The 16,812-nt window shown below is 34.7% G+C and overlaps 1 protein-coding gene across 3 annotated transcripts in view; it reads right to left on the bottom strand.

Annotated features, from left to right (window-relative positions):
- The window catches only part of LOC106457407 (ankyrin repeat and SAM domain-containing protein 1A-like), an 89,163-nt gene extending 76,586 nt beyond the window's left edge, over positions 1-12,577 (bottom strand). For all 3 annotated transcript variants that reach the window (XM_022383320.1, XM_022383321.1, XM_013916821.2), the window contains exon 1: positions 12,375-12,577. In XM_022383320.1, coding sequence (XP_022239028.1) covers positions 12,375-12,478 — 104 coding nt within the window. In that variant the 5' untranslated portion in view covers positions 12,479-12,577. The remainder of the gene's footprint in view (positions 1-12,374) is intronic.
- Between the last annotated feature and the right edge of the window lie 4,235 nt (positions 12,578-16,812).

The following is a 16,812-nucleotide window of genomic DNA, read 5'->3' as shown; positions in this document are numbered from 1 at the left end:
GGGGAAAACCGGGAAAACCGTAACTACTACTTATTTTAGTTTTAGTTATACTACTACTATTATTAGTACGTCCGTACTTCTCGCTATCTAGTAGTGTGTGTGTGTGTGTGTGTGTGTGTGTGTGTGTGTGTGTGTGTGTGTGTGTGTGTGTATACATACGTATATATATACGCATGAAGCTTTCATAACAAACTAAAGAGAGAGGAAATGAATGAGTACTCAAAAGTGACCATCCCATGTATTTATAGGGCATGTATCAAACCTCAAATAAATTCTACAAACAGGGCAAATTGCTTACAGAAGAAACTACTCTGAGACAGGGATAGATTGACGTTATCAAGAGTTAAGACCAACAGGGGTTCAACAGTACAGCATCGACCACGAAAGGTCAACCATAACTAAGGCTACTTAATAAATTGATAATAAACCAACAGTCTCAGCTTACTATAATGCCTACACAGTATAATTAATTAGCTTTTGTATCACTCAAATTTTAAAAGTTGAAATGTATATTTTTCTGCACTGTAATTACAGTAAAACATGGCTGCAGTTGCATAGAAGAAGTGGAGCATACACTAGTGCAAATACCATCGAAACTGGATTGTTGAACAATTGAAGCGTGTCATGAATCTTTGGAACCCTCGTGTGTTTGTAACACTATTAGGGTTCGCATACCGTCGGTGATTCAGATTTCTATAACTTTTCCAAAGCTTTCCATAGTCCTCAAAACTGATATTCCAGACCAAATATATATAACATGAAGTAACTCTCATAGTCCACAGTAACTGTTTATTATTTATATATTATGCGAAAGTATATGCATGAAAGGCATAGATTAACACTTCTTTGACTTTCCCATCATTTTTTAATTTTTTTTTCATGCAAAAGTTTAAATTATAAAGACTTTTCTTTTGCAGTTTTCCTGAAGCTATTTGATTTTGCCAAATTAGTCAGTCATATTGCCTTGTTATCAAGATCATCAGCAGTTTTATTTAAGGATGCAATATATATTTCAAATCTTTTTTAGCCTTAAGTTTTGCAATATCCTCAGGGATAAGTTTCCTTTTCAGTGTCTTTTCATTCAGTTCAGCTGTCTCCCTTTGTTGTTCGAGGTATTCGATATATTTCTATCTATCACTATAAGTAGCAGCGAGTAGTTTCTTCAACAAAGGAACTTCCAGAATACCTACAATTGACTGCACATAACTATAGATTAACCGCTGACCAATAAGGGAGACATCCTTCATGTTTTGAAGCATTAATCCTTCATTCACAGAAAAACCCCTTTCAGTAGTTGCTTAGCTATGAGAAAGTATCAAAATGAGTTTGAAAATGCACCATAAGGACTCATAATCTATAGTTTAGCCCATGTATTTGAAGAAAAAGCAGTCAAACCTTCTGGTTTTGAGGTCAAAATCATTGAAGATGCGGGAATTTGGCTTCACAACCTGAGATAAAAACAAGTCATACTGTCTGACTAAGCGATCACATTCTTCTGCTTTGAGACATTTCAAACTGAAAAGAGTGGACAGGACACACTGTCCCTTATTATCCATCGCATCTGAGGCCATTTTTGGAGAAGAAAAATAAAAGACATTAAGTGTAAATGAATATTTCAATGGATACTTCACAAGCAATTTCTCAATTTAACAGATCAAAACAGACAAACATTCTGCAAAATGCTAGCTCGTCTCAAGGAGTTGCCTTCTCTGTGGCAGTCAATACTTTCATATTTTCTGTTGCTTAAAACCGATATCTACATGCTTAGCCGATTTGACATTTTCCGTATTGCTTAAGTCAGTTTTAACAGTTTAAATGCAGTGTCTGCTTTGGATAGCACATCGTGTTTTACAACGCTTTTCAGAAGGTTCAGATCATAAACTCAAGATCACAGCTGACAAAAGGCAGTACAAGGTGGTCAGTCTGATATATCGTCAGAAATTGAGAGTTCTTCAGATATCAAAACATAAAATGATAAATTTGCTATCGAAAGGACATCATTTGTTGCAGATTTCACAGTATTAAATGCTTAATTTTTTGGTACCGTGTAAGAGTTTGATTTGACTTCAACTGTTTCGATGTACGTTTGGGAAATTCGGAATAATTTCAATTGCCCTTTGTCCAACAGGTGCATTCTCTAGCGATCAGGTAGAAAAAAATTTCAGGGCATATGTACGAGACCTAGAAATGTTTTCAAAGTCTTTCTGTCTGGCTGGAGAATATTTGAAAAGGCGGTACATCGATTTAAGTATTGTTTCTAAATCCCAATCAGTAGCAGTGAAAGCAGTACGAAGAACCACATTAAATCCCAATCAGTAGCAGTGAAAACAGTACGAAGAGCCACATTAAATCCCAATCAGTAGCAGTGAAAGCAGTACGAAGAGCCACATTAAATCCCAATCAGTAGCAGTGAAAGCAGTACGAAGAGCCACATTAAATCCCAATCAGTAGCAGTGAAAGCAGTACGAAGAGCCACATTAACTGTGTGGAGACTACAAAACCCAATGATGATTAAAGATGAGTCCGAATATGTGGTTTTTCATTCTGATTATAATTTCTCATGGAAAGAGCAGTTAAAATTTGGCCCATCCATCCATATTTGAAAAAATGACAAAGATTAGGCTCTTTTTGTAAGCTGTAAGAAATGGCTTAAGAGATCATTAGCCCTTGTGTGGCCGAGAAATGCAGAATCAAGAAATCTAGTCATCACAAGATTTTTTTTCCGAGTCAAAGTACCGAAGGTACACTTTAAGTTGGTCCTTTATATTTTATCATTTAATGATTCGTACAAGAAAACAACGTCTGTATATTTTCCAAGCTTTTGATACAAATGTGACTTCATATATGGGGCAATCCAAAACAAGCCACATATGCACATTTTTTCTCTCCACATGAGAACTTGGATGTGATTTTACTATCTGCGAACATCTTTTAAAACAGATGATTTATGTTTTTCACAGCTTTTGTAAGTGTGCCAGCTAACAATGATCTTCAGGACTCACAAAACCTCAGCTTTCCACTCATCTTCTTTTGAAACATATGAATTCAATCTGCCCTGTGAATAAATTGCATAATGAAGTGCTGACACCTAGACGAAAAGAGGTGAATCATCCAAAGGCTAATTGCAAAATAACGCAACTTTATTAAATTATATTGTACATTTAAATCTATGAAATTCGGCCTATTCTCTTTAATTTTATTTTAACTTATGAATATTATTCAATTACTTGTTGAACCACGGCGTCGTGTTGATTTGTCGCAACAGTAGGCCTAACTGTCGATGTAATCTATATAAATATAATAGTAATGTCTGTTGTATGTCCATGTAACAACATCGTAGGGTATGTATGGATCTTCACCAAAATTGGTATGTAGGTTTATTTTGTCCACGCGGGCGTACATACAAATCTTCAGTTTTGTATTGTGCGTTTTGCAATTTTTATGGGCGTTTTTCACAATTACATATAAGGTAAGCAACTTTATGTCCGAAGATAACCTTTCATTAATCACGAATTTACATAATTTCCGCCCAGGGGACGGGTACTCCAGCTAACCGTCAAATAAACAAATTATGGAACATACGGATCTATAACACTAAGAGGAGAAAAATGTCATTTACCATGACTTTTCCAAAACCCTGGGGTAAATACTCATTTTTCAAGAATTTTCCAGGCCCTGGAAATTGCTTCCGCAATTTTCCAAGACTTTCCAAAACCCGCATAAACTCTGCGCTTTGCAAGTTGCTGGAGGTGGAGTAATGATGTAGGGTGCATCTATATGGCTTGTTCATTTCAGATTTTTGTTCAAAGCTACACGAATCCTTAGATTCAGTATGTATGCTAACCGATAGACACTGCCTGATCATACACCTTTACCTTCAACCCTAAAGGATTAGCAGACAATGCTACCGAGGAAAATCCAATATAACGTACAAATTAACAGTCTATGCCTCGACGAATTCAGGTTGTTATACAGTTATACTTCGTCGTACTAAGAGACACATTAATGGCTTTGTATGGTTAAATTATACAGTTACTGCAATTGACAAACAACAACAAATTTATTTTAAGATTATGTATGGTTATAGTACTTGACCAAAAAGTTAGAAACCCTGTTCTCAAAAACTGTCTTGGACCATCTTGAGCTTTAATTTGAAGGAAGTTACTGATTTAAGCGTCCCTCAGTGAGACAGCAATACGTTTATGAGCTTCTAAGGCTGAAATCCAGAATTCGATTCCCCGCAGAGTGTATTTAGAAATATACAAATTACAAGTCAAAATAGGCAATTATCTCTTCGTACAAATGGCTAGTTAGGCCTTACTTGAAATAGTGTCTACAGTTTAAAGTGTTTGTTTGTTTGAAGTTAATCACAAAGCTACACAATGGGCCATCTGTGCTCTGCCCACCACGGGTATCGAAACCCGCTTTTTAGCGTTGTAAGTCCGCAGACATACCGCTGTGCCACTGGGGGGGGGGGGCAGTTTAATGTGACCAGGTTTTCTGGAGACCAAAGCGGGGTACCTAACTGATGAATAAAAATTGGTTGCATTAAAAAAATTAAAACTTCTTTTCATAAAAAATGCATATATTGCTCATTAGATATTATTTTCTTTAACAAATCAGGAGTGCGTTTTGGAAACACAATAGAAAAGAATGACATTCATCACAAATACATACAATCTAATCATTACAATTTTTATTTGAGGATATTTTCTTAAACAACCCAAGATTTTTTTTGCCAAGCTGCAGCAGAAAAAAATTAATAAAGTTGTCAGTTGTATACAATAAACGGTCATAATTTCCGCAGTAATAATTAACCTAGACATGAGAATTATTTAAGAAAATTGTTTGAAAAAATTTTTTGTAAAGATATTAATATAATGATAGTGTGTCTGCAAGTGAAATGTTACATTAATAATTGTATACAAGCCGACATAAGCTGCAAAATTTGAGACATAACAGAGTTGAAACTAAATTGTCAAAGATGTTTTGGACATTCAGCGCATATCCCGAAATAAGCAAACTACTTTCATATTGTTTTGTCAATTATAACAATATTACTATTGTCAGAATTTAAAATGCAATTCTTTCGCCAACTGTCAAAACAAAAGCTTGTACTTTTACTTCTTGATAGTATATATACACTGTGTTGTTGTTTTCTTCTTCTTGTCAAAAGTCCATTTAGGCCTATTCAATTGCTCTAGAATTTCAGTTGACAAGCCGAGCTATCTTCTCTATTACTATCACACTAGTATTCTGTGTGTGATTCACCTACAGTTGTGGCGCGAGTTACCGTAATCGTTTGGTCTTCTTTCTTCTAAATATCCTCAGTTCCTTTTGTCAAAGTGCACTCTAGCTGATTCAGTTACTTTATAACCACGCTTTGACGGAATAAATTATTCTTCTTGTCTCCTTTTCTACTGTTAGTCTTACTCTAACATATTAATCGTTAGGCCTATCACTTCTACCGTAGTTAACTTTTCCTTGCCTGTAACTTTATTCTCTTCTGCTATTGTCTGTCTGGTGTTTTCGCTTGTCTCACACTATTTATATGTTTATCACTTAATCGTCTGCCCGCCTTCGCCTTCTAGACGTCAATGTATTGCACGCAACGTCTGATGGTCTCAACATCAATGAATTATTAACACAACTTCCAACAATCGTCTGCTTTTAACTCTTATTATAACAAAAACTAAACAATAATAAAATATTCACTCATAAAATCGTTTATATCATGACAACTATGTACTTAACGTTAATATACGATATTTCAATGATTTCATAGTATAAATGTGAAAGGCCTACGCTTAACGGTGTTTTACGAGACAATAAACAAGCTAGTTTCATATTGTTACATCCTCAATAAGTATTCGATTATCTATGTATTTGAACGTAAATATATGAAAATAAAGGGATATACGAGGACAGGACAATCTTATGTGCAGTCATAGTGCGGTAGTGCTTACTGGTATTAACTTTGATAATGCGGGAAATTTAAATTCATTGTCTCCCAAAGCGGGACATTTTTGCGTACCCTAAAGTTTCCGGGGGGACAACGGGATAGGCAGATCGAAAACGGGACTGTCTCGCCGAAATCTGGTCATATTAGTTTGTTTGTTTTGAATTTCGCTCAAAGCTACACTAGGGCTATCTGCGCTAGCCGTCCCTAATTTAGCAGTGTAAGACTAGAGGGAAGGCAGCTAGTCATCACCACCCACCGCCAACTCTTGGGGTACTCTTTTACTAACGAATAGTGGGATTGACTTTAACATTATAACGCCCCCACGGCTGAAAGGGCGAGCATGTTTGGTGTGATGGGTATTCGAACCGGCGACCCGCAGATTGCGAGTCGAGTACCTTAACCACCTGGCCAGGTCATATTAGTACAGTTCCGGTCTTCTTATCTAAGAAATGCCATTTACTTTTGGCTATTGGAAAAGGTTCAAAGGAGGAGGGATACCACGATGATTCCAGGGTTTGGAGGTGTTACCTTATATGGGTAAGTTGGTATCTCTTTACTTACCTTTTCCTGAGAAAATGGTAAGTGGGGATTTTATTGAAGTTAGCAATTTTATCTTGGAGATCAATACTATAAAGGCCTGTTATTTATTTCCGCTGTATTCAGAAGACAATAGAACAAAAGAATATACGTTTAAAATTTGGAAATGACAGACTGGGCTCCAGTTAAGTCAGTTTTATTTTTCTAACAAAGTGGGTGAGTTAACGCAGTGAGCTGCCGTCGGAGTTGTGGAAGCTGACACTTTACAAGAGTTTAAGAGGAAGAATCGATGATTTCTTGAAGATATAAAGGGTGGGTTTAAATTTTTACTTCTCTTAAAGATGAGAGTCCTAGTACAGCCTTGAAGGACCAAATAGTCTCTTGATGTCCATGTGTCCAGCAGTAGATCAAACATAATTAACACGACTACTGGATTACAACAGATGACTTTAGGGCTACAAAACTTGACTAAATCCACCCTAAATACCTATTAAAACTCCTAATCTTCCCAGAATTATGCGTGTAGTATATATTATATGTGGTTATATCGTAATTCAGACAGCAGAAGGTGGAAAATATATTATTCTAAGACTGTAGTTTTAATAAACATAACGCTAAGTACAGTTTTTATTTCATCTTACACTAATATTTTACGACTTATTTAAAATATAAGAAATTGTAATATATTTATTTAACTATCAGTTTCGTTTCCTGCCTAAGTTATTCTAGCGTTAGTAAAATGGTCTTAATCGACTTTTCCTAATGAAAGTTAAGAAGGAAATTGAGGCAGTGGACTGATTTTACTTCAAAAAAAGTCACACAGAGTCAATTAATATTTAAGTAAGCAACTTGTTCGTTAAGTAGAAGTTGCTAAACTTAAACAAAAATGTTATATATATAAAAATCCATACACAGAGGTAAATGAAATCTTTGGGTATAAATAAGTTTGTAGTTTGTTTCTAAAAAAATATAAACATACGCAGTAAAATTTAACTAAGTTTCTCAAATTGAATAAGTGAATATAACGGGTTTTGAATAATTGAGGACAAATTATACATAACACACTCGTGCGCGCGCGCATTTAAAATGTTGTTGCTTCTGCCTCCATAGAGAACTCAAATACGATTGGTATGAATATTCTAGTGGTTGTAATACTGTAGAAATAGATCCATATGATTAGTACGAATATTTTACGATTTTTATTTCTTTAAATATAAATCAAGAACAAGTTGTAAATGGATATTTTCTGCCGAGGCAGTTTGATAATTTCATTATTAAAAACGCAGCTTATTATAAGTATTGAAACTAATAAAGCATTATATACGAGATATTATTAAAAATATTGTTACGTATCTGCTTGTTTGTTAATTTCCTGTAGAAATTATTTTCCGAGAAACTTCAGCGATACAAGTCCTTTCTTAATTAAAGCTAGTTTATTCTTTCTCGATACAACTTTGCAATACACAGAAATTCCACAGTCAATACGTTTGCAATCTTGATAACAAAACACACACTTTATATTACCGTCACTACCGCTCCTTTGGCTCAATTATCTGTCTCTATATATATCTATCTGCATTCATTATCTCGCTTTATGTGCCGGGCTTATATACTAAAAAGAAGAGGGCGTCTAGAATGCACTCGGGCCTTCATAATCCTTCTAAAAACTCATCACGTGTTACCAGCGTCACGTGACTTCCGATGTCGTAACAATATTCTTTACGTATAAGGAATAGTATTTGGTGTACCTCTGAAAAGTGTTATTATTTACTCCTATATAAGTATCTAATACTATTACAAGACGCTAAGTCGATTCTTTATGGGACATCAAAGGGTCTTTTGGCCCATGAAGGATGTTTCTTCTAGCCTCCCTCAACAAACATAAAACAGTTCTGATCCGAATATTCAAGAACATTTTTTCAAAATTCGTTTAAAGTTGCACAAAATAAGCACAAGTGAAAAATATATCCAGTTAATATCAAAACTAACTAAAAATACCTGAAGAAAAACAAATCAATACTATCTTGCTGCAGCGAATCATAAGATCTACCTGTCTAACTATCTAAATAATTATACGGGTCCATTCATTCATCCATTGATCAGTCTATCTATAGTTTTGAATTATTTTAACAATGTTGAGTTCAAACGATCTCGTAAGAACAATCAATAAGTTAGAAGTTAGTTAATATCAATTTAACACTTTGATACATATTCAGATTAATAATTGTTCACTATGAAATTAGCTGACCAAAGTACTACAGCTAATAACAGTCATGCAGCGTCTCAAGCAACAGCATCTAGTAAAGGGAAACACGACTGGTGAATTATTATTATTGTACAAGTAACAAAGTGTTATCATGTAGTGTCTTGCACATCTTATGATCACACATCTATATCCTACGTATACTTATTTAATTCATGCTGTCCATTAAGTTTTTACATTTTACAAAAAAGTCACACGTAACTGAGAAATTAAACATACATCAGTTACGGTAAATTTCGAAAATGAATAATATCAGAAATTAGTAGTGCTGCATATTAATACGAAGCGTTTCAATAACGTTTGTTAAGACATACATTAATATATTCAGGATTTCTACTTTTTTTTTATAATTGCTAATAAAATCACTACATTAAAAAAATTAAAGGAGCAAACATCTGATAAGACCTGAGGACTCAAAGTTTTATGTAATTTGCAAATGCCATTAGTTATGTATATAGTTCGCGTTTCTTGTATTAATGCATACACGCTTCATTGTGCACGAGCTCCCCTCTGAAATGACAGTATCCCCCACCTCCCAAAATAGTCTTCGCTTTGAACATTACTTGATTTGCTGTTTTGGTAATTTCTTCAATTTTAGTTATACTTTCCCTATAATTGCGTTTAAAAGTTAAATGAAACTTCTTACACATTAACAACAAACACGAATAAAAAGTTGAAACACTACAAAAAACTAATTTATTTTTATATTAAGTGGAATTTTGGGCTACTTTAGTTCTTCAGCATTCCGAAATGTCACTTGCTGAAAATAGTTGTTTCCTCTGGTTATATTTCACCTTTGCTATCTGCCAAAAGTCACTTTTTCAGGGCAAGTTTATTTAGTCAAACCAACTCTGTCCACTTTGAATTTCAAGTACTTATGTTTTACGGGTTGTAAATAACAATGAAGTCATTAATCGATTCATCTCAACTGCTTTTAGTGAACAGATATGGACATAAAATGTACTCTCAACTCTGCTGTTCAGTTGGTTGAGTAGCAATGTAATTAAGTAATATTGCCATGCTCAAGATTTTTGAGTAGTTTTTGACTTGGTATGGCGGCTAAAGTAATTTGTTAGGCATAACAAGTCGCCAATTTACTGTCATTTACTAAAGTCTCACTTTTCGCATGAACAACTCCCCATATAGACTGACAACATTGCGTGAACTTCTCATGGATCTTTTAGACTAGATTAAAAAAAATATATATGATTAGCATCGGCAACTGTTGACTTTAAGACATAGCAAGTATTGAAATAACACTTGTAATACCAGTAGCAATAAATCACCACACATAATCAATGTAACTGGTCTGTAAATGAAAGTACACAATCTGAGTAGAGCCTAGTTTTACAGTAAACTGCAGTGATACATTTGATTTGTTACACAAACTGCACCTATAAGCAATATCCGATTTGATTGACAAAAACTTTATCTTTAAACAATAGCTGGTTTTACAATAAAACAATTGGACATACAAACAATGCCTAGCTTAGCATTCAGCAAAATGTGCCTCTAGACAATACCCGGTTTTACACTCAAACAACAGAACCTAGAAAAAATATCTGGTTTAACACTCAGCACACTATACCTCTAATCAATATGCAATTCGACAGTCATACCACTATACCTATAAATATTATTTGGGTTAATATTTAGAACTCTTCACTCATGAACAATCACATACCATGCGACCAACAAAGTGCCATTTGGTCCTTCATGGCTATCCTTGCACACCCACCCTTGAGTAAAAATAAATGAACCCATCCTTTACTTTTCAGGAAACAATCGATTCCACCCCCAGTTTTAAACTACAGTAAAGTGCCACAAGACTGCCGACGGTAACATAAATATACTGTCTTAACTGAAACCTAGCCTGCCTTTTTCAAATCTGACATTTGTATCCTCTCAGTCAGTTTTCCTCATAATATAACACAAAGAAATCAAAGGTCATTATCCCATCGATCTTTTGAATAGTCTTGTAGTGTTGTAAGCTAAACAAGTTCGCATATTACCTGTCTTTTCTAAAGAGAAAATAAATGAAGAAATTTAAACTTATTCTCGAAAGATAACCTTGTCATCATCGAAATCATCCTGGTAACCCTCCTCTGAGCCCTTTCTAATAAGTCAGCATCCTTTCTTACATAAGACTAACAGGGCTAACTTACAAGACTAACTAGTGATTTGTAAACAACATGTCTATATTTGCACCCTAAAATTCTATTAGTTTTGGTACAAGAAACAGAGTACTGTCTCGATGGCTGGAGTAACTTATCCATCATTATGCCGAGATCGTTTGTTCAATCACGCTATTTAATGGGTTGCCATCTATATAATATTAAATGTCTGATCCAAATTATTTTAACCCAAATACATTTTATTGCACTAACTATAACTGAAGGTTATTTCCAAATATTTGTTCAATTAATCAACTGATCCAAGTCATTCTCCAATACTTCAAAATCCCAAGTACAACATGAAATATCCCAGAGTTTAACTTTAATGTCATAGAAAAATTTACCAATTTAATAATTATGCCCTTAAAAAGGTAAATGCAAAGGCCCAAGCACTGAACCCGAGGTACTCCACTAGTAACAAGAGTTCGCTTTGACTTTGAGTGAACTCCATTAATAACAATGTTTTGATTTCTCTTATCCAATCATTGTACAATCCAATTTAATATTTTACCCCAAACCCCACCATTGTTATTTTCTTAACTAATCTTTTGCGTGTCACCTTATCAATAACTTTTTGAAAATCTAAGTACACCAAGTCTACATCCTCTCTGAAATCCAGATTACAAGTAACATCTTGGGAAGAAAAGTTAACAGATTACTAAGGGAAGATTACCATTATTGAATCCATGTTGAATTTCCTCTATAAAAAATAAATAACTGGTTACACTACACCTATAGTATTAACAATATCTAATTTTATAGAATACAATATTTTAACAATATATGTTGACAGTCTGAGCATATTAATAATACTTTATTTGACAGAAAACTACCTATAGACTATGATTAGTTAAATAGTCAGAAAAACTGCATCTATTAACAATACATAATTTGACAGCAAAAGCACCTATTAACAAAACGTAGTTTGATAGTAATAATATTACACCTATTAATAATATATAATTTGACAGAAAATCGCCTGCACCCATTAACAATACACAACTTATGAGACAACCACATATAAAGAATACTTCTTTTGACAGAAAATCCACGTACAAAAAATACTCAATGATTAACAACATCAGTTCGACAGTAAGAAAACTGTACTAGACTATATAAAATATTTAATTTCGTAGACAAATATACCTAGATGGAACACCGGCAAGAAACCACTTTTTCTAAATATGTTTATTGTTTATAATTCAATGTAAAGTTCATTTATCATAAACACATTTCCTTTTATATAAAAAATATATAAATTTAAAAACATTATCAGGTATTATAAGATTTATTTGTTTCTTACTTTTCTAACAGATCACAAACAAACTGCTCTATTTCTATGTTTACAATGTACACTGTTTGCAGCTGCTTCCCACAACGGCGGCTACACAGAAGCACACAAAGCTGCAGCTCGCCTTTTTTTTTATACTACACCAACCTTGCAAGTGGTCCAGACTTTCTAGCTCTCTGGTTTAAAATCCTTTCTACAACAGATAGATTTCCATTTCTTGCTGCCTCTAGTAGCTCTTGCTCTTTCCCCATGTCGAAAAGAAGCGCAAAAAGCGCCTAAATTGGATAAAATGTCTTTCCTCACATCTCACAATGGTATCTTTTACATACTACTAGTGCTAGACAGGTCGTCCATATTGAATTTATTAGCGCCAACCCCGGTCGAACGCTGCAGGCGAAAGTGGCGGCACCACGTACAAGCGATTCTGCTCACGACTACACTTGAAGTAACAACGCTAGCGCTCTCTGCTGCTGGAAAAACGATCTAAGTATTGTTGAGAGTGTTATCCGTAAATAAGCAGGGGTTGTTTGAAATGCAAATTTTCCACGTAATGCACGAATGACTATATTTAGGGTCTGTTAAATCATTGGTTGGAGAACCTTGTTTAGCGAATAGGTTATTACAATTCAATAGCTGACTCATTCGAACTCTGCAGAAATATTAGTTGTTCGCTAGGAAAAGCTAAGTTTTCCATGTTTAGATCGTACAGAGATCATTTCCGGTTGATCTAGCAATACTACTTTAAAAGTTGCGATAATGAAACTTATCCAAAAAGCCAGGAGCTTTACACTCACTTTGTTGAAAGGCTTGCAAACGCAAAGATAATTTTATATGACCTAGGTCTCACGTAGGAATTTGACTTGTAAATTTGCATAAATATAAACTACACACACTTGTTTTATTATAAAAATAGCTGCTTATAAAAGACTTGGTCAAATAAGTCACCAAATCTGCACGACTCCGTTATGCATGCCTCAACTTAGAAATGCTGAACGTTTTAGCATGCGTAGATCACAAACTTTTGATAGAGTTTCGGATTGGACAGTTTAATCACTCTGAAGCTATTAAAGTAACTGTTATTATGTTGTACTAAGTTCAGTGTCAGAAACGATCGAAGATTTACACAGATACCTTTCCGGACATTATAAGTAGCTGAAAATTTTCTAGGTATTTTTGGGGATTTTACTATTTCTTTTAACTTTTGACGACATTTCATTCTTTAGAGGAGTGGTTCGATGGAACCTTCGAACTATATCTGAATCTGTTATAGATGTTTTTAATGTTATGTCTCAAAAAATATAACAAAAGATCAATATATCTAGATAAAACTGTTTCCTGTTAATAGTTCTCCGTTTTCCCCGATTTTTTTTCTCTAAATAGTAACACAAAGAGAATTAGAAGGATACACAAGTAAAGAAAAAAACTTTTTATGATTCATAAAATTATTTCGTCCAAATACCTTCAGAGAGACCTAAAGATTCAACTAACAGATGACCAATACACCAACATATCACTCAATAGAAAAGTGGAACACCTAATTAGTATGGCACAGTACTTATGAAACCTGCTAAGACCTTTCAATGACATCGTCAATGAAATAACATGTAAACTGAGAGAACAGTAAATAATTGGAAAGAAGTTACACTTGTCAACTGGAAGTATACAAGTGGAGCGAGCACGAAACTTATGATACTTCAATCAAATTTAATTGGGCATTATAAGTAGAAGAACCTTGTGGAGATTATTAGATGGAGGTCGACGTCAAATTCCCTAAACGTAGCAGAAGTAATATCAAAAACATTATATTTATATTGGATACCCGGTGTTAAAATTAATAAAAAAATATGTGATAAACATTAGTTAATAATAATAAGGTATAAAGCAAAAGTGGTTACTGCTGACTAATCGCTACTCTTTAATTGGTGGTTTATAATTAGGGACGGCTCAACGATACGCACTGACAAACTATACTGCGGTGAAACTCCACAATTGGAGGGAGGTATGACTGTACAGATTGGGCAAAAAGTCTGGGCACCTCGTGCCCCACTCAAATAAATATAATGTACATGAAAGAAATAATTTATTGCATATTGACACAGAATAACACAAGGTTCGATTAATAATCCAAAATGTCTGTCTGTTAGCCCTCATTTTCATGACATAGGATGATACGTCTCCAGGTGCGATGTGACATCCTCTTTAGCATATTGGGGGTGACCTTAACGAAACTTTCAAAAATTGTTTGTTGAAGCCTCAGTTGTTTCATTTTGTTCCATTGCCATAATCATTGCTAAAACGAAAAAAAAAACTAAATTGTTAACATGAGTTTTAAATGAGGGGGTGTCCAGACCGTTTGCTCACCCTGTATTTTAGCTGGTACTATACTACTCTAGTGTGTAAATATATAAATCTCACCCACTTTTATAACCTAAATTGCTTAATTAACCCAACAACCACATAATATAAATATAGAAACATACTACCCTCCTTGATCATTTGTTAATAAGCAAAATATTCACCTAATCTCCGTTCTTTTGTCCAGAGCGATTTGAATACATTAATGACTGATCATGCACACACATTTTTAACATTTTATTAATTTGTTTTTATAAAGATTGCTGTGTATCGTTAGCTTAGTGTAAAAATAAGGATCATTTTAATTCTCGCAAGTTGGCTGAACCTCGTAAGATATTATTGGGATTATGTCCGAAAATATCTCTAACAGCGAGGATACCATATGATCTATGTAGATAACTTGCTCTGCTCAGAAGGCAATAATTTCTAATTACCCTTTACGTTATTTTGCAGCAGAAACACTTAACAAAATAAAACATGACAGAGTGTCGTCTTTTTGAACAGATGTACATAAATTAGTAAAAGTAGGAAACAGATAAGGTTTATGAACAAGATAAAGTAAGATACTATATATTTCTCTTAGTTTTAATGCTCAGGCCAATGGTTCTCAACCTGTGGTGCCCTCATTGGCTCAGCGATACGTTTGAAGGCTTATCATTGCTAAAAACCGAATTTCGATACCCGTCGTGGGTACAGCATATGTAGCCCATTGGACAGGTTTGTGATTAAAAACAAACTCAACCTGTGGTCCACGTACTTCTGGTGGCTCGCAAGTAAAGTAAACTAACAACAGCCTTTTCGCTAAGAGAAGTATCCAATTTCATAGTGGCAACTAATTTTATGCAGACAATTTAACCGATCTCTGTATGCTTTACACATATTGTTATATTGTACTGTTGTTTGTTAGTTTTGTTTATAATAGGTCCATGAGCGTGCGGTGTCGGCGAGTTGTAGCGTATGACGCGATGCACGTAGCACGCTTGCAACTCGTTGCAAGTGGAACAGAGCAACGTGGTAGCCAGGTGGAGGAAAGTAATAGAAATGGATCGGTGGATTAAAACAATTTTAAGAGGAGTGTCGGTAGAAAACCAAGTGGCGACTTGCAAAAAGAAGCAAAGTAAATAAAAAGTGTGTAAATACAGAGATCCGTACTTAGAATTAGTTAGACTGGTCATGAAGAAGAGCCACAACTGTTGTGTGTTGTATGTTACGTAGCGTTGTCAAATGAACTTTGTAGCTTCTAATCTTCGTCGACATCTAGAAACAAAATGTAGCGAGTTACTAATTAAGCTAATTGAATTTTTCGACAACAAACGGAGAGAATTAAATGAAAGCATGAAAATCATGCAGTTATGGTCACAGACAGTGACAATACAATATGGAAGCATCTTATCGGGCGTTCTTACTCATAGCATAGACAGAAACGTCTCACAGCATTGGGGAAGAGCCGAAAAGGAAATGGTGCATACCATGCCAAGATAGAAAGCTTGCAAGCAAGTTAATCTAATAGCTCCTTCAGATAACACAGGTTAACACAAGGTAGATTAAATGGATTATAACGTTGAGGAACAGCTGATGACAAGAATACGCAAAAGTCATTAATATACCCTACAAATGAACGTACCCACCGATATTGGAAATCTTTCTAATTATCTCACATTAATCAGATATGAATTCAATGGAGCGATGGATGAGGATGTCTTCTTTTGTATGTCCTTATCTACCTGTGCAATAGCAGAGGGTATTTTTGAAGTTATGAATAGTTTCATAAAAATAACCGTTACTTAGTGGTCAGAATTCATCGGAATTGGTACTGAAAGTGACAAGCTATGGCAGGCCAACACATAGGAGTAGTTACCCTTGTTAAAGGTGTGACATCTTCAGCCAAGTCGATGCACTGTAGCATTCACAGAGAGGCGCTACCTACAACTTAAGCTTAGTAGGATAAGCTGTAACAGTCTTCCAAGTTCAGAACAAAGCAGAATCTATGATCAAGTAATTAGAGACATGATCCCGTTGTCTTGATCAATCGAATTACGAACCATTTCCAAAGCTTTCATATTTTCTTGACACATCGAAAATGCAGCTTCCAGGCAAAAGGTAACATCGGGGAACATCTGCAAAGCCTAAGTACAGCTACATGAGTACTCTTTTGTCCTTACCTTAAAAACAAGTGGATTAGAAACCCATTTATGAACGTTAGACAGTGAAGTACGCACAAATTTGACAT

This window comes from Limulus polyphemus, unplaced genomic scaffold (assembly GCF_000517525.1).
Source record: "Limulus polyphemus unplaced genomic scaffold, Limulus_polyphemus-2.1.2 Scaffold327, whole genome shotgun sequence".
NCBI lineage: Eukaryota > Metazoa > Arthropoda > Merostomata > Xiphosura > Limulidae > Limulus > Limulus polyphemus.
This window is presented reverse-complemented; position numbering and strand designations above follow the sequence as displayed.